The following is a 27,943-nucleotide window of genomic DNA, read 5'->3' as shown; positions in this document are numbered from 1 at the left end:
ACACGCAAACATCCCAGCAGATCAGTGGGGCTCCTTATGGTATATGGTGAATCCCCCAAAATCCACCGAAAACCTACTGAACCTAAATGTATACCACAACAATAGCCCTTATGCCTGCAGATGCCACCTATATGTGGGTGCAGTGGGATATGGGTGGGTTTGGGAAGGCTCACATATTCCACCATAAGTGTAGTAGTTAGAGTGGGGTATGGGCCTGAGTCCCCATCTCTGTGGTTGACTATGCCACCCACTAAGCTATTCCAGGAACCTGCTTGTTGCTTTAATAGGACTGCCCATAACATCTGCAGCTGTCATACAGGCAGGTATGTACTGTTTCATTCACATCTTTGTTGCATAGGAGGCAGTCAGTCACCACTGGGGGAGTGGGAGGAGTCTTGCTTCCATTCCTCCTAAACCCATTCCTTAGCATTTTCCCTTTCCCCCATCCCTGGCCTCTGCATTAGGTCCAAGCCCCAAGATGAAGAAGCCTAATGGTTAGTGCAGTGGCCAGAGTACCCGAGAAACTGGGTTCAATTCCTACTACAGTTGTTCAGACACCTCTGCCATATTATCTTTTTCTACACCTCTTGCATCGACCTTTGTTGGTGACGGAGCATCAGGTTCCAGCAATTAGCACATGTGGCTATGGCAAAAGCTGCATCTATTTTCCCTCTTTTCGATTGAGGCATAGTAGCTAAAGTCAGAAGAAGCAGAAGTAAGTTGAAATAGAAACCTAATATACTGAATTATGCCAAAAATATAGTAATGTTATTGGGAGCTCCTTGTGACCCTGGGCAAGTCACTTAATCCTCCACTGCCCTGGGTATGTTAGATTGTGAGCCCACTGGGTCAGATAGGGAACATGCTTGAAGTACCTGTATGTAAACCTAGGGTTACCAGATGTAACATAGTAACATAGTAGATGACGGCAGATAAAGACCCGAATGGTCCATCCAGTCTGCCCAACCTGAATTTTGGTAAATGAAGTTCATCGCGGAGAAATTGAGGGAGAGAATTCCATAAGGTGGGGGCAGTTATAGCGAAATTAGTTTTCCTAGTATAGTAGGATTCTTTTAAGGATGGAATAAAAAGAAGTTTTTGGTCGGTAGATCTTAAGGAACAAGGAGAACTTTGGGGTATTAATAATTTATCAAGAAATAAGGGTAAGTGGGAGTGTTTGATTTTAAAAGAAAGCAGTTGCTTATTTATCCCCTCCCCCTTTTATAAAACCGTAGCATGTTTTTTAGCACTGGCCACAATGGTAACAGCTCCGACGCTCATAAGAATTATATGAGCGTCGGAGCTGTTAACATCACGGCTGGCGCTAAAAAACATGCGGTTTTGTAAAAAGGGGGGCATATTCTGTTATTAGAACTTTCATTAGCTATATTGTAAGCCTCATCGTCTGAAATTGTGGAAGTTGATAAATATTGTTGATTTAATGCTTTTTGGTATTTTGTTGATTTAATGCTTTTTGGTATTTTGTTATTTACCACATTATGTCATCTTCTGTACAAATGGAATTAATGCTTGTTTATTTCATTTCTATGTGAACAATTTAAAACTTAAAAAAAACGATGACTCATACATACACATGTGCCTTTTGAATGCATTCCTAGGGGTGTACTTTGGGTGGAGTAGGTGTTAATTTTTGCATTGGATTTTGGGCGCTATTAAGATTTGACCTGGGAGTCTTACTTTCTTTTTATAAAGGACCCTTAGGGACCTATGTTGCCTTTATAAAATAGACTTAGAATAAGGTAGGGATGGGAAGCACTTATTAAGTTTGTGAGAACAAGTTCGTTCTGAACTGTGTCCTGAGGCTTTTTGTTCCCCTTCTTGTTGAGATTTTGATTGACAAGAATTGGTCTAATTTGCAATTTACACATTTAAGACTCTAGTTTTAAAATGCACATGAAATGTACATTTTTTCCAGGTGGTATTGCAGTGATTGTTGCTAGAGCAGAAAAGGGAAGGCCTCAAATTTTCAGTTGTTGCTATTTTTCTTTTAATTTGCAGCATTTTTCACTTTGTTTTCATTTTTTGTTGCCAGGCGGTCATTACAAGTTTCAAGTTTATTAAAATTTGATAAAACGCTAATCATAATTCTAAGAGTTTAACAATTAAAAATTAAAAAGGGGCACAACTAACATATTTGTTATAGACAAGACATAACTTGCATGAAAACAAAAGGATAATAGGGGAAATGCAATTTAAAAAAGTAAAGAGTACAATTAAGGTCAAAACAAAAGGACAATGGGAGAGCTCATATCGATGAAGCTTGAGAATAGTATAGGAAATGGTAGTGTGGACCCAGAGATCATTAGCATTCAAATGCGTCTTTAAAGAGGAAACTTTTGAGGTTTCCCTTAAATTTATCTATATTTTTCTCAGACATTAAATGTAAAGGTAACGAGTTCCAAATTGGGGGGAGGGGGTGGGAATTTGCAAATGAAGAAGCCCTATGAGTACTAATGATTTTTAAAGATGGGACGTGGAGAAGCGTATGTGCACTCTTCAAAGTTTCAAATTTTTCCAAGTTTATTAGGTTTTTATATACCGCCTATCAAGGTTATCTAAGCGGTTTTTACAATCAGGTACTCAAGCATTTTCCCTATCTGTCCCGGTGGGCTCACAATCTATCTAACGTACCTGGGGCTATGGAGGATTAAGTGACTTGCCCAGGGTCACAGTATGCTCTTTTTGGCAGGCTTTTACAAAGGTGCACTGCCATGCAGTACACGCTAAATGCCAAATCACCCATAGGAACAGAACGAGCGGCTCGGCATTCAGAGTGCCTAGCTCAGCAGAACACTTTTGCAAAAGGACCCATTTGTAAAGAGGGTATGCTTGTCCCTTATGGCTCATTCACACGAGCGCTTTCAAGAAAGAGTGTGCACTCTTTCTGAATAAGTGCACCCGCTGGAGTAGCAAGGGTGGGAGATGTCCCCTGTCAGAGGCGCCCCCCCCTTGCCCTCTTATATGCCCCTGTTCCTCCCCCTCCCCACTAAACATCCCTTCCCCCATACCTGTTTAATTTCTGCAGTGCGAACAGCATCTCCAACTTGCTGCCCACGCCATCGTCGGCTCTTCCTCTGACATCACTTTCTAGTCACGGGACCCAGAAGTAATGTTAGAGGGAAGCGCCGAGGCCAGCGTGAGCTGGAACTTCTGCTCGCGCTGGCAAAAAGCTAGAGGTACGGTGGGGGGGAGGGGGGGAGGGAAGGCGTGCCGGTGCTGGTGCCCCAACCAAGGCGGCACCAAGGGCAATCTCCCCTCCCCCGTCCCTTCCTTACTATGCCACTGAGTGCACCCTCTGCAAATAGAGTGCACTAATATCAACAAAGGAAAAAACACATGGTGCCTCAATTCTATAAATGACACCTAAAGTTAGATACCTAGATTGGCAATCCTAGCCGATCTAGGCACCTAACTTTTAATTAAAAGGTTTAATCAGCGCCAATAATTCTCAAGTGGCACCTAATAATCAAAGTAAATTGCAATTAATTGACTGGTAGGCACCTATCAGAAAGTAGGCATGGTTAAGGGGAGGATTGTGGGTGTGTTAATCACGTAGGTGTCTGTTATGGACTTAGGCCAAGAAAACCCTGGCATAAATAGGTTGTGCTTAAGGTTAGAATGCCTATCAACGCTTAAGCCCACATTAGATGTGATTCTATAAAGTGTGTCTAATTTTTATAGAATCGCGCTTAGTGATGCTACACCTTAGTGATGCTACACCTAAGTTTTAGTCACCATTTATAGGTTTGGGGTCAAAATGTTGTGCATTTTATGCTCTTTTTCATTTGTTCATGACGTGCAACAATATGGGATATGTTGAGATTCCCATTAGAGAATGGCACGGGGACAAATTTGTCCCTGTCCCCGCAGGAATTCAATTTCCCCGTCCTATCCCCATGAGTTTTGTTGCTGTCCCTGTCCCTGCCCCATTTCCTGTAAGTTCTGCCTTAACTGCACATGCCTCAAACACTTTTGATTTTAAAGTGTTTGAGGCTTGTGAAGATGAGGTCAGAAATGGCAGGGATAGGAAAAGAACTCGTGTGGACGGGACGGGAAAATGAGCTCCCGCGGGGACGGGGAAAAATTTGTCCCCCGTGTCATTCTCTAATTCCCATGTTTTTGCTACTTCAGCTTGTCTGCGGTGTTCTTTGCTCACATGTTTAAAGACAATAGACTGTTTTCAGTCCAATTCTTTATAAGTGAGGTTGCAAACCACTTTGCCCCTGAGGAAGGCGTGTTCACCGAAACACGGACCGTGTAGGGTCCGGTTGGATTTTTATCACAGTATTTTTTATCATTGCACTTTTTAAATAGAATTTTCATGGTTTTATATGTCAGCGTTTAATAAATTATCTCCAGAACATCTGTATCCACAGTTTTTGTTTTCATCGGTGGATTGTTTTCACTGTGGATCATTGGGTATCCCCATTTTTCTTTGTTGTGTTGCAAACAAAAGTCCATCTCTAATATTAGCATCTTTTTAGACTTTTTACATAGATGTTCTGCTATAGCATCATGCCTTACTGCAACAGATCCCAACGCTGTCCTCACAGCAAAACCAGCCAGTTGAGTTTTCAGGATAGCCATAGTCACTATGCATGGGATAGATTTGAATGCATGTCTCCTTTGTTTTCAAAGATTTTTGAGACTGAAGATAAATTATTAGCTGTGATTAGCTGCCTGTGAATAAGTTAAAAGTCATGAGCTTAGGGTAACTTTTAATTAACAATTTGATGACACAGTGGTTGAGTTAAAAGTTATAGATCAAACCTCTTCCTATAACTCTTTCTGTGTCTTAGAAGGAAAACTGCCTATATTAAAAATTGGTATCTAGACAAGTAGACGTATGCATATGAATGCCTAATACCAGAGTACATGAAAGGATAAAAGTTAGAGAAACAAATTCATAAGAGAAATGCAGAGCTCAAAGACCCCGGTGATCATGTAGGAGAAGCGAAAATCAAGAAGCAAACCATGCCAAGAGCTTGTATTTGTGAAATGGTTAATGGTTTCAATTTGCATGCACCAAGTAAAAAGAAACCACAGAAGCTAAGATAATTTATAGCAGCACAAGAAGACATTGCAGGCATTTTTTAATATATTTCCTAAAAACTTTAAATAGGTCCAGAAAATGTGGATGAAAACAGGATAGTGATTTGCTTGAGCCACATTATGAAACCTTGGAATTTTTAATAAAGGGATTGACTAATCTGGGCAAAAGTAACATGGCAATGACCCTTTTCTTTATTTCAGAGACTTCTTTTCTTCTTCATCCCCCCCCTCCCTTATTCCCTGGTCTCATCAGCACCCAGCTCCTTGGGAATTTTGTATGAATGTATACAAGAAATTCTCTTTTATGGCACCCTAGTCACTTACCCCTGGATTCTCTAACCGGCGCCAAAGTCAGCAGCTGCATTAAAAGCGATCATGCAATGGTGCAAGTTAAAGAATCACATCAGGGCCTGTCATCAGCTGATCGCAGCACAAGGGAATCCCCAATCAGCTGAGCTGGCAGTACTCCCTTCAAACTGCGGTTTAAGGGAGTCCTGCAGGTTCAGCTGATTGGGGATTCCCCTTCTGTGATCAGTTGAACTGGCAAGAAGATCTTCATTTCCTCTCTTCCTCCCTCCCACCCATCGATTCCCCCAGCCCCCTTCAATAGGGAGCTCCCTACTGCCGCACCCAACACCCCAACATACCCCAGCACTCCTCCATACCCCCGATACCCCAATACCCTTCCACACCCCTGATATCCACTTAGCCCCCCCACTTTATATGAAACATTGGAAGGAAGGATGCCCAATTCATAGGGCTATCTCTTCAAAATGTTGGCCCTTCTCCCTCCCATTGCATCTTGGGATGCACTGGGAGGGACATAATGCCCCAAGCTAATCAGGGCCGGCAAAGGCCCCTCTTAGTGCATCCTCATAGGTAAAATATTTTATTCGTGTGAAATCTAGGTTGACTCCCAATGATTGCATTAGGAGGTTGAACACTGATGGTGAAAGTGGGGATCCTTAGGGGACCCAACTTGGAACATGCCATCTATCATAAAGTTCTCCATCCTTATGCACCACATAGTGCTGAGTTGTTAGGAAGCCTTGGAACCAGGAAAGGACTGGGCCACTGAATCCAAAATTGCTAAAGATCTCAGATATTTGATTGAAGTCTACTAGGTCAAATGCACTGCTTAGGTCAAATTGGATTATGATTGTGCTGTGGCCCTTGCTTAGTTCTTCTCTGTATGTTACTAGTGCTGTGACTACAGTCTCAGTGCTATAATTTTTCTTGAATCCCAATTGTGAAGGGTGGAGGATATTGAAGCAATGTAAGTAGCATTCAAGTTGTTCTGTTACATATCTCTCCATCATTTTGATGAATAGGGGGATGGAAACTACTGGCCTATAATTGGTCACATCAGAGGGGCTGAGTTTTGGGTTTCTGGGAATGGGTTTCCTGATTTGGGGAAAAGGCCAGTTTTTAGGTGATAGTTGAGCCATTGCATTATTTTTCCTATGGTTGTTGGGATGGCTACTTTGATCAGGTAAGGCAGGCAGGTATCAAAGCTGCTGTATGCTTTAGAGTATTTTAGGAGAAGCCATTTTGTCCCTTTGAGTGTAATCTTCTCAAAATCATTCCAAGATCTGTCTGCTGTTATTTCCAGAGGTGGTTTTCATGACTGGATCTGGTTTTCATGACTGGTATCTGGTTCATGTGAATTGAATCTTTGTTTTACATCAAACATCAAACAATCTAGCCCTCTCTTATTAGTTGAGATAAAGCTGATCTCCAAACCATTATTTTATAACTCAAATCAGACCAAATTTCTAACAGATTAGTAATCTTCTCCCATACTGAATATCAAAGCTATTTAAAATTCACACAAGCATACAACAGCATTGATAAAGAAAGCAAGAGAAACTTGCAAAAGAGGCAAAAACTCATAACGATTTTTTTAGGTACATCAGAAGCAGAAAACCTGTGAGAGAATCTGTGGAACTACTGGATGATCAAGGAGCAAAAGGGGCACTCAGGGAGGATAAGACCATAGCGGAGAGACTGAATGAATTATTTGCTTTGGTCTTTACAGAAGAAAATGTAAGAGATCTACCTGAACCAGAAATGGTTTTCAAGGGTGATGATGCGGAGGAACTGAAAGAAATATTGGTAAATCAGGAAGATGTACTAAGCCAAATCGACAAGTTAAAAAGGGATAAATTGCCTGGACCGGATGATATACATCCCAGGGTACTAAAAGAACTCAAACGTGAAACTGCTGATCTGCTGTCAGTGATCTGTAACCTGTTGCTAAAATCTTCTGTAGTACCTGAAGATTGGAGGGTGGCCAATGTTACACTGATTTTTTAAAAGGGTTCCTGGGGAGATCCTGGAAATTACAGACCGGTAAGCCTGACTTCCGTGCTGGGCAAAATGGTGGAAACAATTATAAAAAATAAAATTGTGGAACACGTAGACAAACATGATATAATGAGACAGAGTCAGCATGGGTTCAGCCGTGTGAGATCTTGCCTCACCAATTTGTTTGACTTTTTTGAAGGTGTGGATAAAGGTGAGTCGGTTGATGTAGTATATCTAGATTTTCAGAAAGCTTTTGATAAAGCTCCTCATGAGAGGCGCCTGAGAAAATTAAAGAGTCATGGGATAGGTGACAAAGTTCAGTTGTGGATTAAGAATTGGTTATTGGAGAGAAAACAAAGGGTAGGGTTAAATGGTCATTTTTCTCAATGGAGGAGAGTAAACAGTGGAGTGCCATAGGGATCTGTACTAGGACCAATGCTATTTGTAACTTATTTATAAATGATCTGGAAATTGGAACGAGTGAGGTGATTAAATTTGCAGATGACACTACTGTTCAAGTTGTTAAAATGCATGTGAATAGTGAAAAATTGCAGGCAGACCTTAGGAAATTGGAAGACTGGGCATCCAAGTGGCAGATGAAATTTAATGTTGACAAATTCAAAGTGATGCACATTGGGAAGAATAACCCAAATCACAGTTACTGGATGTTAGGTTCCACCTTTGAGATTTGCATCCAAAAGGATCCGGATGTCATCATAGATAATATGATGAAACCTTCTGTCCAAAGTGTGGTGGCGGCCAAAAAAGCAAACAGGATGGTTAACAAGACTAAGAATGTTATAATGCCCCTTTATCGCTCCATGGTGTGACCTCACTTAGAGTATTGCGTTCAGTTCTTTATCTCAAGAAAAATATAGCACCGCTAGAAAAGGTTCAAAGAAGAGCGACCAACATGATAAAGGGGATAGAACTCCTCTCATATGAGGAAAGACTAAGAAGGTCTTCAGCTTAGAAAACAGATGGCTAAGGGGAGATATGATTGAAGTCTACAAAGTCCAAAGTGGTGTATAACGGGTACAAGTGGATCAATTTTTCACTCTGTCAAAAACTACAAAGACCAGGGGACATTCAATAAAGTTACAGGGAAATACTTTAAAAAAAATAGGAGGAAATTTTTTTTCACTCGGAGAATAGTTAAGTTCTGGAATGCATTGCCAGAGGTTGTGGTAAGAGCGGATAGCGTAGCTGGTTTTAAGAAAGGTTTGGACAGTTTCCTGGAGGAAAATTTCATAGTCTGTTATTGAGACAGACATGGGGAAGCCATTGCTTACCCTGGATTGGTAGCATGGAATGTTGCTGTTCCTTGGACTTTGGCCAGGTACTAGGGACCTGGATTGGCCACCGTGAGAACACACTACTGGGCTTGATGGACCATTGGTCTAAGGCTATTCTTATGTTCAAATCGGACCAAATTTCTAACAGATTAGTAATCTGCTCCCATACTGAATACCCAAGCTATTTCAAATTCACACAAACATACAATAGTAGAGCCACTAGACTAACATCTATAGTCAATTTTGCAATGGAGGGTTAAACAGCTTGCCCATAATCACAAAGAGCTGTAGAGGTACTGAAATCCAGTTCCACAGGCTGTCAATTTAAAGTTGTGAATAAAATTTTTATGGGGGTGGGGGGGTTGGTGATCACTGGGGTAGTTTGTGGGGGTCTGTGTTATGTGCTTTAAGTGCTTATCTGGTAAGTTTAGGTGGGTTTTAGTGACTTAGACCATGTTTTACATGGTCTAAGTCACAACGTCCAAGTTTTGTCTAAGCTCTGTTGTAAAACTTTCAGTTTTACATGCTGTACGACTAAGTCTAAGCCAGCCCACGACCTGCCCAACTCCCGCCCTCAACACGCCTCCCAAACCGCCCCGTTTAGCTTTGGACATTGAGCGGCACTATGAAGGCCTAGGTCGTTTAGAAATGCATCCAAAACCCGTTTTTATTTTCGGCGCTTGGACGTTTTTGAGAAATGTTCATCCAAGTGCCGACTTAGGCCAGTTTTTGGACGTTTTTCTCTTTCGATTATGAGCCCCATAGTGTATATCTGTGTTCTGCACATGTGACCAAGGCCAGGCGATCTGGTAGGAATGAATGTTATGAGGCGTTATTGGTGTCATGGCCCAGCAATTTGTCCAGGTTTTGGAAGGCCCTGAGCTCAGAGCCACATCTGGAGGGCTTCTGCGCATGCGCAGATGTCGCTGTGATTACATCACATACATGTGCATGAGCGTGATGTCATTGTGTCGACATCCACGCGTGTCCAGAGGCCCTCTAGACCCGGGCCAGAGCTTGGGGAAGGAGACACGAGGTTCGTGTGGGGGCAAGGCCAGGGGCGGAATGGGCCAGGCCGGGGGCAGAACAGGGCGGGACCTCGTGTCTTCTGGTTTTTTTAAGAGGAAATCTGATAACCCTACCCATACCTCCCCCTTAAATTGCTCATAAATTGAAGGCTGATTCCCAGTGGTAGTACCCAAGAATAATGTCAGTTCTCTGGTCACTCAAAGTAATCAATCAGATTTGTTTGGCAAGATCTACATGTAGTACAACTATTTTGCCTTCGGACTTGTAATCCAATGGATTGTAGAAAGTTTACTATTCTTTATTTCAATGGTGTCTCCATCATTTTTCCATCCACCTAGGTGAGGCTTACTAGCCTGTAGTCTCCCAACTATTTGAGAGGAAATTAGAGCAGCTGCCTCAGCACCCTGAAGTTGTGGGTTTAATTCCCACTATAGCTTTTTGTGACTCTGGGCAAGTCACACAACACTTCATTGCCTCAGGTCAAAACATAAGCACCTGCCTAAAAGGAGGAAAGAGTGGCTTAGTGGTTAGAGCTACAGCCTCCGCACCCTGAGGTTGTGGGTTTAAATCCCATGTTGCTCCTTGTGACCCTGGGCAAGTCACTCAATCTTCCATTGTCTCAGGTACATTTGATAGATTGTGAGCCTGCCAGGACAAATAGGGAAAATGCTGGAGTACCTGATTGTAAACCACTTAGATGACCTTGATAGGTGGTATATAAATAAATCAAATAGGTAAACCATTTTAATTGTAGCCACACAGAAAAAGCAGCATATCAAGTCTCATCCCCCCTTTTATCACTTTTCTGAAGAGAAATCACTTCTGTCCTATAAAATCTTTTCCATCTCCAAGAATCTGCTGAACATATAAAGGACCTGACAGAATTTCTCTAGTCCCTTCAGTATCCTGGGACGTATCTCATTTAGTCCCACTGGGTTTTATTTCCTGTATAACTCAATTTGCAAAAATTGCAGGTACAAATATATGAGTAGTTTGGAAACCTAATGTTTTGAGCATATACCCCAAAACTCTGGTTTTGTTTTAAAGTAGCCTCAAAAGATTAAATACAAAAAAATCTGCAGTGCTGTTCTCTATGAGCAATGAGTTGCCATGATCACCGTTGTAAAATGATGATTTAAAATGCCCCAAAACATCTGTTGATAATCTGGCAAAAAAAAAAAAAAAAATCAATCTTTTAATCTTTAGCAATGTTAAAATAGCGAATTAACTTGATCCAGTTGAGAATCTCTGTTAAGTGGAGCAGAATGTGATATAATCAATAGTTAATGGGATTGGGATGTAGATTTTATATTTGGTTACTTCTCTTTCCAAATATGAGCTTGAGGTCCAGTGTGCATTGATAATACTTTTAACTCATTTTGGCCGACTTTATTTCATTTCTGATCTCTAAAGTCATATGTACAAAAACTGGAATGAAATGAAACAAACATTTCAACAAGTACACAGTATTTCCTGTTTACTTTTTATAGTTTATTGTTTGCCTTTAACAAGGCAGATTATAAAATAACATACATAATAAATTAAACAAACATGCACATAAAATTAAAACAGCAATACACATCATACCCGGAGTATAACGTCCATGTCTCCTTTTACAAAATAATCCCCTCTGTTACGAACTCATAGCATGGGTTTTAGCGCCGGCAGCTCTCTCAATGGGGAAGGGCTGGTGGTGTCTCCGGATCCGTGGAGTGGAGCCGTGCCGTGGACTCCTCCTCCCGGTTGTCCGCCAATGGAGGCAGAGTGCTGTATTCTTCGGGAGCTGCCCGCTGACAGCAGTGCGGCCCGACACTGGATTGTTCTATCTCTTTACATCTTCTGCCTGGAAGCAATGAGTCGGGGCTGCAGCAGCTGGAAAGCCCGAGCTGATATCTATCCCATCTGGACTTTTGCCGTTGAGATTATTTAAAATATACTGAGGCAACAGAGCTGCTTCAGGAAATTGGACTTCTGTCAGACTTATTTCATTTTTTCCCCCCAGTTTATGAATTATTTTGAATTTTATTCTATTGTTTTTACCCCTATTCTTTTTATTTATTGAATTTCCCTGAATTCTATTGTTTAACGGTTCTTCCCTTCTATTCCTTTTTGCATATTACTTTAATTCATTTACATATCATTTACATAGATGGTGCTCCTATCTATGAAATATTCTACATACTTCTCTCCTCTCCACTCCTTCATGCCCGCCACAGTCCTCCCTACCCTCTTCTAACCCCTTCCTCTGTAATGTCGCCTAGAGCTTGTATAGGTATGTGTGATGCACAAATGGAAGAAATAAAATAAAAATAAATATAACTGCTCCGTTGCTCATAGGAATTCTATGAGCGTCGGAGCTGTTACCGCCACTGCTAGAGCTAAAACCCACGCTATGCATTCGTATAAGAGGGGGGGTAAGTGCCTTTTCAATACCCATATTTCATTTTATAAAATAAGTGATGTTTCAGGAATTTTTTAAAAGTGCCTTATTTAAGCCGGAGGTTTATGCCATTCTACAGGGCCAGCGCACAAGAAAATGCCTTCTCTAGTTGCCTGCCATCTTAGCTCTTTCCGCGTTGGAATAAATAAGTCACAGTGTCAATATTGCTCATGTTAAAGATTCCAGACAAACCAAGTTATAATGTACATTGGTGTCATTATAACTTGCAACACAGATTGCATTTCTTACTTGAAGGAGAAGAATTAGAGCTGGTTACTCGTATTGGATTGAATCCTGTTTAAATGCTGCTTATTGAGCCTTTAATTTTCATTAGACTGCCTGAAAGGCATCTAATAGAAAAGTAAATTAATATTTAAGAGGTCATATTAATGTCAGCAAGGATCAAAAGTCTTTAATCAAGCCAATGGTTAGTTGATGATTAAAGCATAATTATAGGTTCTAGTAATAGAAAAAAAAAAAAAAAAGGCATGCTATTCTTAAGGCAAAGTTTTCAGGATACTATTTTTGTGTTTTCATTAGAGTTTTTACCAACTGAGCGTAATTATGATCAAACCACAAGGGATTTCCCTGCCAATGTGTGCAAGATTTCAAACATTCATATCACTCTAGCTTTTTGCACAAAAATACATTTGTTTTATTTATTTTATTCTACCTAACAAAGAATCTTGACTTCTGCTGAAGTTTGCCACCCATTAAGAGCCAGGGCGTTTCTGATAAAATTCTAAATATTTGCAGCTTCCAGACACACGTTTAGATATGTGAGGATTTAATAAGTATCAGCAAACTCTAGTGAATTGCAGTTGCCTGATGAGATCAGAAATGAGTCCCTTCATTGTAGAGATCTGATAGTTAAGGCAAGAATGATAATACCAATAGAACTGAGTTAATCATAGAAACATAGAAAGAAACAACAAATAAGGAGCACCTGACCTATCTGGTCTGCCCATCTACATCAACTATTGACTCTATAATCCCATCCTCTATTACATTACATTTCTAGACCGCAAAACCTTGCGGATTGATGCAGTTCACGAAAATAGAAAAGACTAGACATTCCCAGTGAACTACAGAGTAAACATCAGTCAATTCAATTGTCTAAAAATTTCACAAACAAGAATGATTTCATTAACTTTCTGTAATGTATATAAGTACAAGGCCTTCTAAATAGAGAGCGTAACTCCTTATCCCAGCTAGCTGACTAAAAAGCTAATAGGCGTTGGTGGAACTTCTTATAAACGCAACCTCGAAGTGGGGGGGGGACACAAATAAAGCAGAATTACGTAGTGGATGGTTCGATGTGAATAAAGTAAATAATTCTAACAAGTACTGAGGCGCTTGACCGTGTAAGGTTTTATAACAGAGTGTTCCTAGTTTTAAACATCACACGGGCCTCAAATTGAGGCCAATGGAGCTCTCTGTAATAAAATTCAATATGATCTGATTTTTTTAAGTCAAAGATCAAACGTACTGGACTTATCCCATTTAGATACTGTTCTTATCTCCACTACCTCTACACATCAGCACCCTATCCATAAAAATATATATATTTCCTTAGATTACTCCTGAGTCTACCCCCTTTCATTTTCATCCTATGACACTTCATGCCAGAGCTTTGTTTCAATTGCAAGAGACCAACTCCTGTGCATTTATACCATGAAGATATTTAAATGTCTTTATCATAGCTCTACTCTCTCACCTCCCTTACAGAGTGAGATAGATAGATATACCGTATTTTTCGTTGCATAAGACGCACTTTTTTCCCCCCAAAAGTGGGTGGAAATGAAGGTGTGTCTAATGGAGTGAATATAACCCAAACCACCCCACCCCCAAGCATCTCGCGCTTGCAAAAAATACCTACTGTACCCAAATTTTATACCTTGAGCAGTCATGAGCAGCCCGTCGTGGCGACCAGGATGAGGAGGACCAATAGTGCCGCCGGAGGCCATGCAACTGGTCAGGATCAACAGTGTTACCGGAGGCCATGCAAAGGCAGCTGGAAGAATCTGGGCAGCGTGAACAGCAGCAGGAGACGCAGACTGCCCAGGTGCTAGCGAACATGACAGCCTGGGCAGTTGCTGCTGCGGACAAAGGGTGGGAAAGCGCCAACTAGGAGGTGCGGGGGAAACCTGAGCCAGACTCTACCACTGAGGCCTGGAGGCAGAAGCCTCACCTTGCCGCAGCTGAGGAAGAACCAGATTCGACACAGGCCAGGACTGGGAGATGACAATGGTGGCGAGTTCTGGGAGGCCAGGAAGCGGACTGGGACTGCCTACCACTTAGACCTGCCCTGTACCCTGTCCTGACCTACCACTACACCACAGAGGGGATACAGGGTGCGGGGCAGGGCAGGATGCAGACCCTGGTAGGGAGAGGGGCTGGCTGCATAGCCTGGGAGGGAAGGGGGCTGGGTGCAGAGCCCGTTATAAGTATACAGTTTGGTTCAGAATGTTTTTTTTTTCTTGTTTTCCTACTCTAAATTTAGGGTGTGTCTTATGGTCAGGTGCATCCTGCTTCTTTTTCAGTTTTGGCTAAAACCAAAACTTCCACCAAAATTGAAAGCTTTTGGCTGAAATCAAAACTGCAGGCAAAATTCATCACCTGGTTTTGGCCTATGCTCAAAGCTCAAGTTTGCTTGTGTGAATGTGAACCAGTGAGGGCCACTGGGGATCGTCAGAGCGAGTGATCAACATTCTTCTCCTAAACCCACAGAATCCAAGCCAGAATATAATTTAAAAAGAGAAATACTAATGAGAGTAGCCAGTGGGGTACAGTTGCACCCCCCCTAACTGACCGTAAATGAATGCAATGTTAAATGATTGCAGTCAGCACTGCCAGGGCCTTTCCTCTGTCGTGTCACTTCTGATGCAGAAGAGGAAAGGCCTTGGAGAGGCTGGTCACAAGCAGCCTATATACAGTATTTCCTCTGCTGGCTGGCCATCACTGCTGCTTTGGAAGGGCCCGTTTTGAATGGGACGGTCCCATTTTTAGATCCCCTGTCCCATTGACCCGCACACAGCTTCGGGACTCCAAAATTTCCCGTTTTCAGGGACAGTGTCCCGAAGCTGTGCACGGGGCCAACAGGACAGGTGATTGCTTCCCCTCCCTCAGTGCTGTGCCAAGCCAGCCTCCCTCCTTCCCTTCTTCCAGCATCCGATTCAACCCCTCCCAAGGTCCGCAGCCACTGCTGCTCGCCAGCCTCTCTTACCTCTCTCCAGCCAGATTCAACCCCTCCCCCCCAGTCCGCTACCACTGCTTTCTGCCCAGAAGCCTTCTTCCCAACGTCAATTCTGACGTCAGAGAGGAAGTTCTGGGCCAGCCAAGTAGCAATTGGCTGACCCGGAACTTCCTTTCCGATGTCAGAATTGACATCGGGAAGAAAGCTTCTGGGCGGCAAACAGCAGCAGCAGCTGCGGACCGGGGGGAAGGGGTTGAATCAGCACTGGAGGGAGGTAAGGAGAGAAGTTGGCAAGCAGTGGTGGCGGACCCGACCGGGGGGGGGGATGAATCAGGCGCAGGAAGGAAGGAGGGATGCTGGCTTTGGCGTGGCAGGGAGGGAGGGAGGTAGGAAGGTAGGCTGGCTTCGGGGGAAGGGGTGGGCCAAAGGCTGGAAGGCAGTGGGGGGACATAGGAAGGAGGCACTGGGGGCACTGAGGACATGGGAAGAAGGCACTGGGAGCACTAAGGACATAGGAAGGGGCACTAAGGACATAGGAAGGAGGCATTGGGGGCACTAAGAACATAGAAAGGAAGGAGGGAGGGAATAGAAAGGGACAATTGTTGGGCCTGAGTGCAGAAAGAAAGAAATGAAAGAAAGGATACACAGTCAGAAGGAAATGCAACCAGAGCCTCATGAAATCACCAGACAGCAAAGGTAGGAAAAATGATTTTATTTTTAATTTAGTGATCAAAATGTGTCAGTTTTGAGAATTTATATCTGCTGTCTATATTTTGCACTATATTTGTCTATTTTTCTATAGTTACTAAGGTGACATTGCATATTTTAAAGTCATCTGCCTTGACATCTTTGAAAACCCCCCAAATATAAATGATAATTAACATTTTCTCTGCGTATAGTGTGCTTTGTGGTTTTTTTTTTAATTTTATGTTTACCATTATGAATTAATAAGATATTATATGTACATGAATAATGAATGGAAGAAATAGGGGATGGGATTTGGGCAGGGCTAGGGCGGGATTTGGGGCAGGACTGACAATTAATAGATATCCCGTTTTGATGAAAAAAAAATAAATGGTCACGTTACATTTGTAAGAAATACTAGATCCACAAGGGAAGGAGGGTTTATTGGCAGCTAGACCTGCATGGGGGAAGGAGGGAGTTGTCAGGTTAGATCAGGAGCAAAAGAGCAGGAGATGCCATGGGGTGGGGGAGGAGGGAGAATCAAGGAGTGAGAGAGGGCAGACGGAGGGGGAAAGGGGACAGATGGAGAACCACAATTGAGGGAGCGGGGAAAGGAGAGGACATGGATGGTGGGACTATAGGGTGAAGGGGAGGGGACAGAGATGGATGCTGGACCCAGACCAGAAAGGAGGGTGGGAAGGGAGGAAGAGATGCGAGTGAGAGAGGCGGTGAGGTGGGGTGAGGGGATATGGATGCTTCTACACTCTGTAAGCTCATATAAAATTAGTGCTCTCTGCTTCTGTTATTCAATTTCAGTCTTCAATCAGTCAGTTTAAAACCAACTTTTTGAAGTGACTAACGGCAGTATAATGTAATTACTTGTTTTTTGCATTGCAAGTGAAACTATGAATATAAGGAAACTTTCTAATGTCCAGAGAACCCCGCAGTGCCACTTCGGGGGGATGCTTCTAATGTCCGGAGAACCCTGCAGTGCCGCTTCGGAGGGATGCCTCTTCGATCCACCGGCCAGCCTTCTATCTGAGCCTACGCAACTGTGTGCAATCCCACCTTCACTTTGCGTATGCCACACACAACGTCAATGAATGATGTTGTTCATGATCATATGCAACGTGCAGGTGGGATGGCACTTGACTGCATAGGCTCTGATAGAGGCTCTCCAACATGTGGAAGGCACCCGACGTTGAAGGCTGGCCGGCGGACGGAAGAGGAATCCCCTGAAATGGTGCTTCCTGCAGCTGTAAGTACTTGTTTATCGGGGCAGTGCTCGGTTTGTGAGACAAAACTTTGTTGAGTGTTTTGCTCGTCTTGCAAAACACTCACAAACCGCGTTACTCGCAAACCAAGGTTTGGATAGGCTGGAGTGAGCTTCAATGGCAACTCCAGTAGTTGGAACCAAGGACAGTACTGATTAGACTTCTAAGGTCTATGGCAAAGCAGCTCCTGATTGGTAAGGCCCAACTTTAGTGCAGGAAGAGGTAGTCGGAGCATACAGCGAGTGATTTCCTTCACTCGCCAGCGCTCCGGCTGCTCTCTCCTGCCTCTCCCGCTGCCCTCTCCAGTCTCCCCCACAAAAAAACGTATTCGCGGTTTTTCAAGATTTGCGGGGGTTCCTGGAACGGAACCCCCACGAATATCGGGGGAGTATTTTATATGTATTTATTTATTCATTTATTTATACTGTCTTCTAAGGGAGCTCTGAATGGTTTACATGAATTTATTCAGGTACTTCAGCATTTTTCCCTGTCTGTCCTGGTGGGCTCACAATCTATCTAATGTATCTTGGGCAATGGGGGGGGGGCTGGAATTAAGTGACTTGCCCAGCTTTACAAGGAACAACATGGGTTGAACCCACAACCTTGGGGTGTTGAGGCTGTACGTTAAACATGTAAGAGACAATCCTTGCTCAATACAGTTTACAATCTAATCAAAACAGACAAATAGGACAAAAAGGGGTTAGGGAATTTTGCAGGGGAATGATAAAACAGACATGGGTACTTTGCAACTGAGCGGGAGTTAGGAGTTAAAAGCAGCCTCAAAAAAGTGGGCCTTTAGCCTAGATTTGAATATTGCCAGAGACGGAGCTTGATGTATTGACTCAGGCAGTCTGTTCTAGGGATATGGTGCAGAAAGATAGTAGATACAGACTTTGCAGCTGGCAGTAGAGGAGAAGGGTACAGATAAGAAACACTTACCCGGTGAGCAGAGTTCCCGGGAAGTATAAGGAGAGATAAGAGAGGACAGATACTGAGGAGGAATCTTTTGCAAGCTCCTTTATCTAGGTTTCTACTAAACAAAGGTGACAAAATAAAAATTTTATTATATGAATAAAACTAGAATGTCACAAAATAATAATAATAATTTATTTTCTTGTATACCGCCCAACCAGTAGTTCTGGGTGGTTCACAACAGGAGAATACTGAGACATTTCAGCACATGATAGTTTCATAGAACACACTATCTACGTACAATCTAAATTTATATAATAAAAGTAATACAATTATTAAAAACATGTTAAAAATTATTAAAAAAATTAAAACATACTATGACAATAAGAATAGAAACAAAAGACCTCATTTAAATATATCAAAATTAATATTCTTATTTCTCAAATAAATAGGTCTTTAATGATTTCCTAAATGTGAAGTAAGAATTAGATTGAACAATCATCGGACTTGATACTCCAAAGTCCTGTCTAAAAAGGTCTTAAAACAACAGGCCTTTGGAGTAGGGAAGATGTATCAGTTCTTTTAACAATGCTAGACGTTGATCAAATAAAGAATGGATCTGACGTGCCCTTCCCTAGGCAAAGACAAAAAAAAAATGTCACTTGTTTCTCCATGAGTGTGTACAGGACCCAACTGGTATCAGGGTCTGCAGCTTTCTTGAGATGTCAGCAGGGACAGCTGTCAGCCCTCCATATTCCAACGCTGATCAATGTTGACAGTGATGAGATTGGACAAGATAGTGAAAAGGTAGAAGAGAGACTTTGCCTTGCTGAAAATATCTGTCTTTTATGTGATTCTGTGATCAGCGATGTTCCGAATAGCTCGATAGTATGATGACAAGTAATTGATTAGGCCACTCATTTATCACCTCAGTAAACACGGGAATGTTTTTGGCACTATTTCTGGAGGGTTTCTTGGAATTTAGTCTCCCAAGAGACTGGAGGACAACTGGACCCTCGATCCCGTCAAGATTGACACACTCTTTTGTCTTTTTATATCGCATGCAATGCCATCTCGTCAATTAGGGCTGTTTCACAGGTTTCTTTCTGTGGTGCGAGCATTAGCAAGGAAGGAAGGTAAGGTCTGTACACAATTCATGCCACAACCTTTAAGTAGAAGTCTGTTTCCTTGTTAGCCTTGCCATTGCATTTGGATTTTAGAGCACAGGTGCGCACTGTAAAGCACTGTTTAGATGTGAGAGAGGCTTACACCCCTACATACACCCAGTAGGTTGCATCACCCAGCCAGCAGATGGGAATAAAGAAATATGGACAGTTTCCAATGACATCACCAGTATTGCAACAGGTGTTTTATTTACATAGGTTCATGGGTTTTGGATCCTTAGAAGGTGCTGTATTCTTATTATTCTCCATTTAAATGATAGTAAATATAAATAAGGCAAAGACTCAAGCTTTTTTCTTGGTCTTGCACTTGTCAGACTCATACTAGAAGGGCCCTTTTAACCTCAAAATAAAATGTTCATAAAGTTGGCATGCATCATTGAACTGGTTTGGTCCATTTTCTAATGTTGTTTTAGTCAGGATTTTAATAGCCTTTAAAATACAGAAACCTCTGTAAGTTCCTGGATAGATACTGTATATAATAATAATAACTTTATTCTTTTATACCGCCATAACCAAAAGTTCTAGGCGGTTTACACTAAAAAGAGCTGGACAATCAGCGAAATACAATAATACAGTAAAAATATACAAATATTTGTAAAATAGAATTTCAATAATAAAACTCACTAAGTAATAAACTTATCGAACAAAGTGATCAATTTCCGAAAACTGCAATAGGATAACATAGTTTGATGAATATATTTACCTAACCAAGATTGTTGCCTACCAGCTTGAAATGCTAGGGTCCTATCTAAGAAGGTCTTATATCTACACCCATTAATTTTTGGATAAGCAAATAAGTAGAAGTTGGCTTTACCTGTGTTGAAATTGTATTATTGACTACTTCAATCAAGAATTTTACTAATAAAGGTCATCTTGATACAAAGTGTTAATCCAACCTTCTTTTGTTTGTTGAATTTCCAGTTACATGGATACCTCTGCCTCCCTTTTCTTTTGCTAGATTTATGTTTAGGTATTCCCAGTTAGCTAGGTAACCTGGACCTCCTTTTACTGGCAATTAAGACAGCATGCAAAAGACTTTTACTTTGTAAGATATCTGGGTTATTTATCTGGATCAAGAATACTTGTTGTTTTTTTTCTTTTTCATTTTTGTCTTCTGTAGTATTCAAATAATCTCATCATAATGGATTCTGTAAAAAAACATATTTTTTAGAAATAGTTTCAGTTTCAGTACAAGAATGCAGATGATTTTTAGATTTTTTTTTTAAATACATGAAACTTGTATTAAGCTTTTTATTTGCTCTCAAAATATATATATCTTCTCTCCACAGTTTGAGAGCTGCAAGAAAGCTTTCTCCAGGCTTGAAAACCTCAAGATTCACTTAAGAAGCCACACAGGGGAAAAGCCTTACCTCTGTCAGCATCCCGGCTGTCAGAAAGCCTTCAGCAACTCTAGTGATCGAGCAAAACATCAGAGAACACACCTAGACACTGTAAGAAACCACAGTAATAAATATAACTGATATTTGCATACACAAACTATAGTTACTGGTTAATTTATGTCTTGAAGCCAGCCCTATTTGTGACATTTGAGGACAAAATTTACTATCCTGGACTCGGTTTGATATCTGAATTAGCTGTCACTGTCATGTTCAATAGACCAGAGTCATTGTGGGATTGCAAGTATTGTAGACATGTCATGTCATAGTTCTCTACTTCATGTCACCAGAACATATTTCGTAAATGTAAAAACCAATGAACTGCCAGTAAATCCAAAAATACCATACAAAAACAGGCCGAAAATGTATGTCTCTGAGAAAATACTTCTCGTGGGCTGATCTTAAATAGAGGCACATGAAATCTCAAAATATACTTCACCACTCTGCATTTTATTGAATAGACGCCACCGCCAACTGCAGGAAAGTTGTTTAGCCACCATTTCGGTGGGATTATTGAATGTTTATTCAACAGACGCCAGCTGAAAAGGTGAGAAGTCATTGAAAGGTTGAGAGAAAAAAGGTTAGCTTTCATAAATTACAAGACATCTTAGAAAGAGGAAAACAGACAAAAATATGTGGAAGAACTACGGGAAGCGGGAAAAGCTGTCAGAAAAGCAGTGATGCAAATGGAAGAAAAGATAGCCAATAAGGTAAAATTGGGGGACTAAAATGCCATAGGGAGGCTCGGGGGGGGGGGGGGGGGGGTTGGTAGGGGCACAAATATGCAGAAACTGATAAGGATAATGCTAAACTGCTTAACAATTATTTCTGTTCTGTGTTCATGGATTAAAGACCGGGGGTAGGACTGCAAAAAAACACCAACTCATAAATGTGTAGTAGACCAGGAAAGATTCTCAAAAGACTGTGTTTGTGAGGAACTAGCTAAATTAAAAGTAGATAAAGCGATGGGGCCTGACAGGATATATCCAAGGCTACTCAAAGAACTCAAAGAGGTTCTGGTGGCTCCGTTGTATCATCTTTTTAATGCTTCTTTACAGTTCGGTGTGGTCCCGGAAAACTGGAGAAGAGCGGATTTGGTCCTTCTGCACAAGAGCGGAAGGAAAGAGGAGGTTGGAAATTACAGGTAGGTTAGTCTGAGCTCGGTAGTGAGTAAACTCATGGAAACACTTCATAAGCGGAGGATAGTGAGATTTCTAGAATCAAATGGACTGCAGGACCCGGGGCAGGTCTTGTCAGACAAATCTGATTGATTTCTTTGACTGAGTGACCAAACAGTTGGATATGGGAGGGGCGCTAGATGTAGTGTGCTTGGACTTTAGCAGAGCTTTTGACATGGTACTGCATAGGCGACTGATAAACTGAATGCATGCGGTATGGACCCCAAACTGGATTAAAAGCTGGTTAAATGGAAAGAGACAAAGGGTAGTAATGAATGGAGTTTGCTCGGAGGATAAAGATGTTGTTAGTAGAGTGCCGCAGGGATCTGTCCTTGGGCCGGCTCTATTTAACATCTTTGTTAGTGATATTGTGGAAGGACTGTCTGGCAAAGTTTGTCATTTTGCGGATGACACCAAGCAGTGTAATAGGGTAGACACTCCGGAGGGTGTGGATAACAGGAGGTGGGATCTGGTGAAACTTGAAGAATGGTCTGTTAATTGGCAACTAAGAATTAATGCTAAAAAATGCAGGGCCATGTATATGGGCTGCAAAAATCGAGGAGAACAGTATGGTATTGAAGGCGAAGTACTTCTGTGTGTGGAAGAAAAGCGGGACTTGGGGGTGATTGTGTCTTATGATCTCAGGGTGGCAAAACAGGTAGAAAAGACAACGGTCAAGCCAGGAGGATGCTTGGGTGCATAAGGCGAGGAATGGCGAGTAGGGAAAGGGAGGTGATAATGCCGTTGTATAAGCCTCTGGTGAGGCCTCATTTGGAATATTGTGCACAATTTTGGAGACCTCACCTTCAAAAATATCTAAATAGGATGTAGTCAGTCCAGAGGGCTGCTACAAAATTGGTTAGTGGTCTTTGTCATAAATCGTATGGGGACAGATTTTAGAGACCTTAACATGTACAGTATACTCTGGATGAATGATGGGAGAGAGAGGATATGATATCTCCGTGATGTTGATGTACAGGAGGTGAGTCTTTTTCAAATGAAAGATAACTCCAGAAGAAGAGGGCAGAGAATGAAGTTAAGAGGTGATCGGCTCAGGAGTAATGTAAGAAAATACTTCTTTACAGAAAGGGTGGTAGTTCCGTAGAATAATCTCCCAGTGGAGGTGGTGGAAATGAAGATTGTATCTGAATTCAAGATAGCATGGGACAGGCATGTGGAATCTCTTAGGGAAAGGAGGAGATAGCGGATGTGTGGATGGGCAGACTGGATGGGCCATACGGCCTTTATCTGCCATCGTGTTTCTATGTTTCTATCCTTGACTGCAAAGAAGTTGTGAAACCATTTCTACCTCTGAAGAAGGACCGAAATGGAGCTCTGTTGGGCAGTTTTCTCGATTCACACTTTGTTTAGATAGGTTTTGGTTTTCTATTTATTTCCAAAAGGTAACAAACAAACAAAAGATCCAACAAAACTGCAGTGAAATATTGAGTCTAAAGACAAAGACAAAAACTGCAGTGGTGATGTACAAGATACCAAGTCTTTAATGAACAATCATAAAAAGGTAAATATAGTCATAAAACAGTTTGTATCCAAAAGGATTGATAAACCCGGACCCGACACGGTTGGTGTTTTGAAGAAACACTCCTTCCTCATGGGTCCTAAATGGTATCATATACAGGAAACCTGATGGATACCAACTGAAATCAGCGGTAAACAGTTTGTTCGGCTGTTGGTTTCGGATTCATCTGTACTTTTGGATACAAACTGTTTTATGATTATATTTACCTTTTTATGATTGTTCATTAAAGACTTGGTATCTTGTACATCACCACTGCAGTTTTTGCCTTTGTCTTTCTATTTATTTCTACATTTGCACTTTTGAGACTTTTGTGTCTGCACTAATGTGATTGCTTTGAAAGTGGGGTCGGTACGTAGATTGTTTGCAATTTATTTATCAATTGAACCCATCTTAAACAATAGCACTTTACATAAATCTACATATATCCATTGACGTTTTTGATATCTGGATAAGATTAAAATCAGAATAAATATTATGATTTATGGAGCAGACTTGTGTAGGTATTGATTTGATAAGTACCATGTTTGAGATACCGTCTTGGGCTACACTGCCTTTGGTCATTAGAGCAGTTACCCAGTACTGAGCTCTCTTAAAATTATTTTATATCTTTGCATTTTTGCACAATCGTCATTGGTCATTGATAAAGTGTACTTTGAGATTAATTGCGTCTCTATTTAAGATTGGCCCACAAGAAGTATTTTCTCAGAGACATACATTTTCCGTCTGTTTTTGTGTGGGATTACTAGAACATATTTACCTTATAAAGAGTACAGAGGACGGATGTAGGAATGAAAGAAATTACATCAAGAAGAAAATGGGCAAATCGGGATGTTCATAATCTTGTTGGAGGAGAAAAGCACAAGATGCAAATGTAGGCAGCGTTTACAGAATTAAATTAGCAGTTGGTCTTTTTGGTAGACTACAAGAATAGTTCTGCCTAGAAGTTCTTTGCAGAAACATAGACATTTATAATTCTGAGTCTTTTGAACAAGCTATGGAAGTCTTGGCTGCTTGAGCAACATCTTTATGATTAGATATGGGAAGCACACTAGGAATATCTCAGAACGCTACTCCGACATCAGGGTAGCAGCACTCCTCACCGACTTCACCTTTACCTGTGTTCACTTATTGCTAGAATGGCCGCGAGATGATTGGAAAGGAGTAACCTACCAGTGATAGTACTAGCCCCATCCTGATGAAGAGGTGAAACGCGTCGATGGGAGGTAGTACAATATTCAGTTGAATAATGCTACATAAAAGCTAAGTGCATTTTTTGACCTTTAAGGATTCAAAGGTTTATAAGGAACATTATATGAAGATATACGAAAGTGGAATGTAAAGAAAAATCTTATAAAAAGTTTTATACTAAATTAAATTAGACCAAAATGAGCTATGACAGAAATTAGAGATTGATTTAAAACAAAAAAGTCACAAAGTGAACACACGTAAAGGTGAAGTCGGTGAGGAGTGCTGCTACCCTGATATTACATTATCGGAGTAGTGTTCTGAGATATCCCTAGTGTGTTTCTTATGAATCAGTAGTTCTTCACACTTTTCTGGCAAGAAAATTCATGTTAGATATGGGAAGAGCATCTAGAAGAAAAGACTAAAGGCTAAATTTAGGGCTCCGTTTACGAAGCCACGTTAGCGGCATTATTGCACGCACCTTTTTAGCACGCGCTAACCCCTGCGCTAGCCGAAAAACTACTGCCTGCTCAAGAGGCTAGCGCAGCCGGCAAATTAGCGTGCGCTATTACGCGTGTTAAATCGCTAACGCGGCTTCGTAAAAGGAGCCCTTAGTAAAGGATGCTGCGGGGTTACCATGCAGAAGCCCACATTAATAGTCATTATTTACCACAAGTCCCATCTTTTGCAGTGGGCCTAATTACTATGTAACGCAGGTTAACGACTTTAAAGGGCAATTCTAAAACAAGTCGCTTACATCTGCATGCATAAATTTACAGAATACTGACTTACCTTGAAAATACTAGTAGGATGCTTAATTAGTATTCTACAAATACATATATGTTCAAATGGCACTCCCCCCCCCCTCCTCAGATTCTGTATACTGAAACCAAAGTTAAGTGCAGGAATCTGTGTACATTGCAGATTTGCGCACGCAACTTGGTTAACAAACCAATCCGGGCTAATAATTGCCAATTAACAAGCAATTGGAACTAATTAGAATATGTGCACATGACTTTCTAAGCATATTCTATAAAGTGATGCGAGCAAATTCTAGGGCTCCTTTTACTAAGGTGCACTAGCGTTTTTTTTTAGCGTATGCACATAGCCGAAAAATTACCGCCTGTTTAAAAGGAGGTGGTAGTGGCTAGGACACACGGTATTTTAGCATGTGTTAAAACCGCTAGCGCGCCTTTGTAAAAGGTGCCCCTAGTGTACAGATCTCAAAAGTGGCGTGGCCAGAGGAGGCGAATGGGCAGGTGGTGGGCAGGTTGTGGGCGCACTTTATAGAATACACCCAATCTGCGCACAAATTAGGTGCAGGCATTGAGGCCTGGTTTTCACTGGCATAATTACCTACACCTAAATGTTAGTCATGCAGACGAGTGCAATTCGTGTGATTCTATAAACTAACTCTGGAGGCGGTGTATAGAATAGCATTAAGTGTCGATTTTTTATGGCATTGATTTTTTCTGCAACATATATAGAATTTACTCCACAGCACGAATTTGTAAGAGGGGAGTTTGCATGGGTGGGCCATAGATAGGGCTGATACAAGTGGATCAATTTTTCACTCTGTCAAAATTTACAAAGACTAGGGGGGGCCTGTTTTACAAAGCCACGCTAGCCCATAGAGATTAAAAGGGCTTTGGGGCTGTTGCCACGCAGAAGCCGCTGGCACGGCTTTGTAAAACTGGCTGTAGGGAACACTCGATGAAATTGCAAGGGAATACTTTTAAAACCAATAGGAGGAAATATTTTTTCACTCAGAGAATAGTTAAGCTCTGGAACGCATTGTCAGAGGTTGTGGTAAAAGCGTAGCATGTTATAAAAAAGGTTTGGACAAATTCCTGGAAGAAAAGTCCATAGTCTGTTTATTGACACAGACATGGGGGAAGCCACTGCTTGCCCTGGATCAGTAGCATGGAATGTTGCTACTCTTTGGATTTTGGCCAGGTGCTAGTGACCTGGATTGGCCACTGAGAGAATGAGCTACTGGACATGATGGACCATTGGTCTGACCCAGTATGGCTATTCTTATGTTCTTATGATATTTAGACAAGCAGCTTCTGAGTGTTGTAAGTTACCCATATGCCTGTTACATTTAAGTGCCCCCATTCATGCAAGCTTTTTAGCAGGCATAACTTGTGGATACCTATGGGCTCCTTTTACAAAGCCGCAGTGCGGGTTTTGACTGCAGGTCGGTGAGGTAAATGCTCTGATGCTCATATGAATTCCATGAGCATTGGAGCATTTACCTCGCTGGCCACAGTAGAAACCTCTACCACAGCTTTGTAAAAGCCAGTGTATATATAGATACACCAGATTTACTCAAGTGTTCTATAAGGATGCTTGGGCATCCAAGTGTCCTTACAATATAGGCTCTCACCCTATATTACTGGGATGCCTAAATGGAGGTGCCATATGGTAGAATTGCCCCCTTAGGGCCAGATTCTATATATGGTGCTGGAAAAATTTGGCAAGGAAAAGAAACACGGTTATCACTATTCTATAAATCGTAACTAAAGTTAGGTGCAGTTTATAAACAATAAGTAGCAGCCAGATCCGTAAGTGCCAACACCTAAATTCTGCATGGATTTAGACATATTCTATAACTAGTCAGTGGTATAGCGAGGGTGAGAGGCACCCAGGGCGATGGCGCCCCCTCTTGTCACGTGCATGTGCCCCTTCCCTTCCACCCATACCTATTTAATGTTCTCTGCTTGAGCGGCAACCTCAACCTGCTGCTCACGCCGGCGTCGGCTTTTCCTCTGACATCACTTCCAAGGCGCAGGTCCAGGAAGTGACGTTGGAGAAAGAGCCGATGCTGGCACGAGCAGCAGGTTGGAGTTGCCGCTCGTGCCGGGAACATTAAAGAGGTACAGGAGAAGAAGCAGGCATGTGCGATAGTGGAGGGGGCGGAGAGGAGGACGGGTGCTGGCGTCCCCACCAAGGTGGCCCCCTGGGCGGACTGTCCCCCTATCTTCCCTTATTATGCCACTGATAACAGTACATGTAATGTATAGAAACACCCACAGCCATGACCATGCCCCCTTTTGAGAAGAGTGTGGCACAGTGGTTAGAGCTACAACCTCAGCACCCTGAGGTTATGGGTTCAAATCCTACACTGCTTGTTATGACACTGGCCCAGGTACCTTAGATAGACTGTGAGCCCACCAGGACTAGAGAGCTACACAGGATTGGGGATGACGGGAATCCCACAGAACCTGCGGGCATCCCGCAGGTTCC

At 41.9% G+C, this 27,943-nt stretch overlaps 1 protein-coding gene across 6 annotated transcripts in view; it reads left to right on the top strand.

Annotated features, from left to right (window-relative positions):
* The window catches only part of GLIS3 (GLIS family zinc finger 3), a 658,803-nt gene that overhangs the window by 455,606 nt on the left and 175,254 nt on the right, over positions 1 to 27,943 (top strand). For 4 of the 6 annotated variants that reach the window (XM_033925462.1, XM_033925454.1, XM_033925471.1 and 1 more), the window contains one exon: positions 20,684 to 20,845. The exons of the other annotated variants lie outside the window; for them this stretch is intronic. In XM_033925462.1, the coding sequence (XP_033781353.1) occupies positions 20,684 to 20,845 (162 nt within the window). The remainder of the gene's footprint in view (positions 1 to 20,683; positions 20,846 to 27,943) is intronic. 6 annotated transcript variants of the gene reach the window in all.

The sequence above is a fragment of the Geotrypetes seraphini genome, chromosome 1, assembly GCF_902459505.1.
Source record: "Geotrypetes seraphini chromosome 1, aGeoSer1.1, whole genome shotgun sequence".
NCBI classification, from domain to species: domain Eukaryota; kingdom Metazoa; phylum Chordata; class Amphibia; order Gymnophiona; family Dermophiidae; genus Geotrypetes; species Geotrypetes seraphini.
This window is presented reverse-complemented; position numbering and strand designations above follow the sequence as displayed.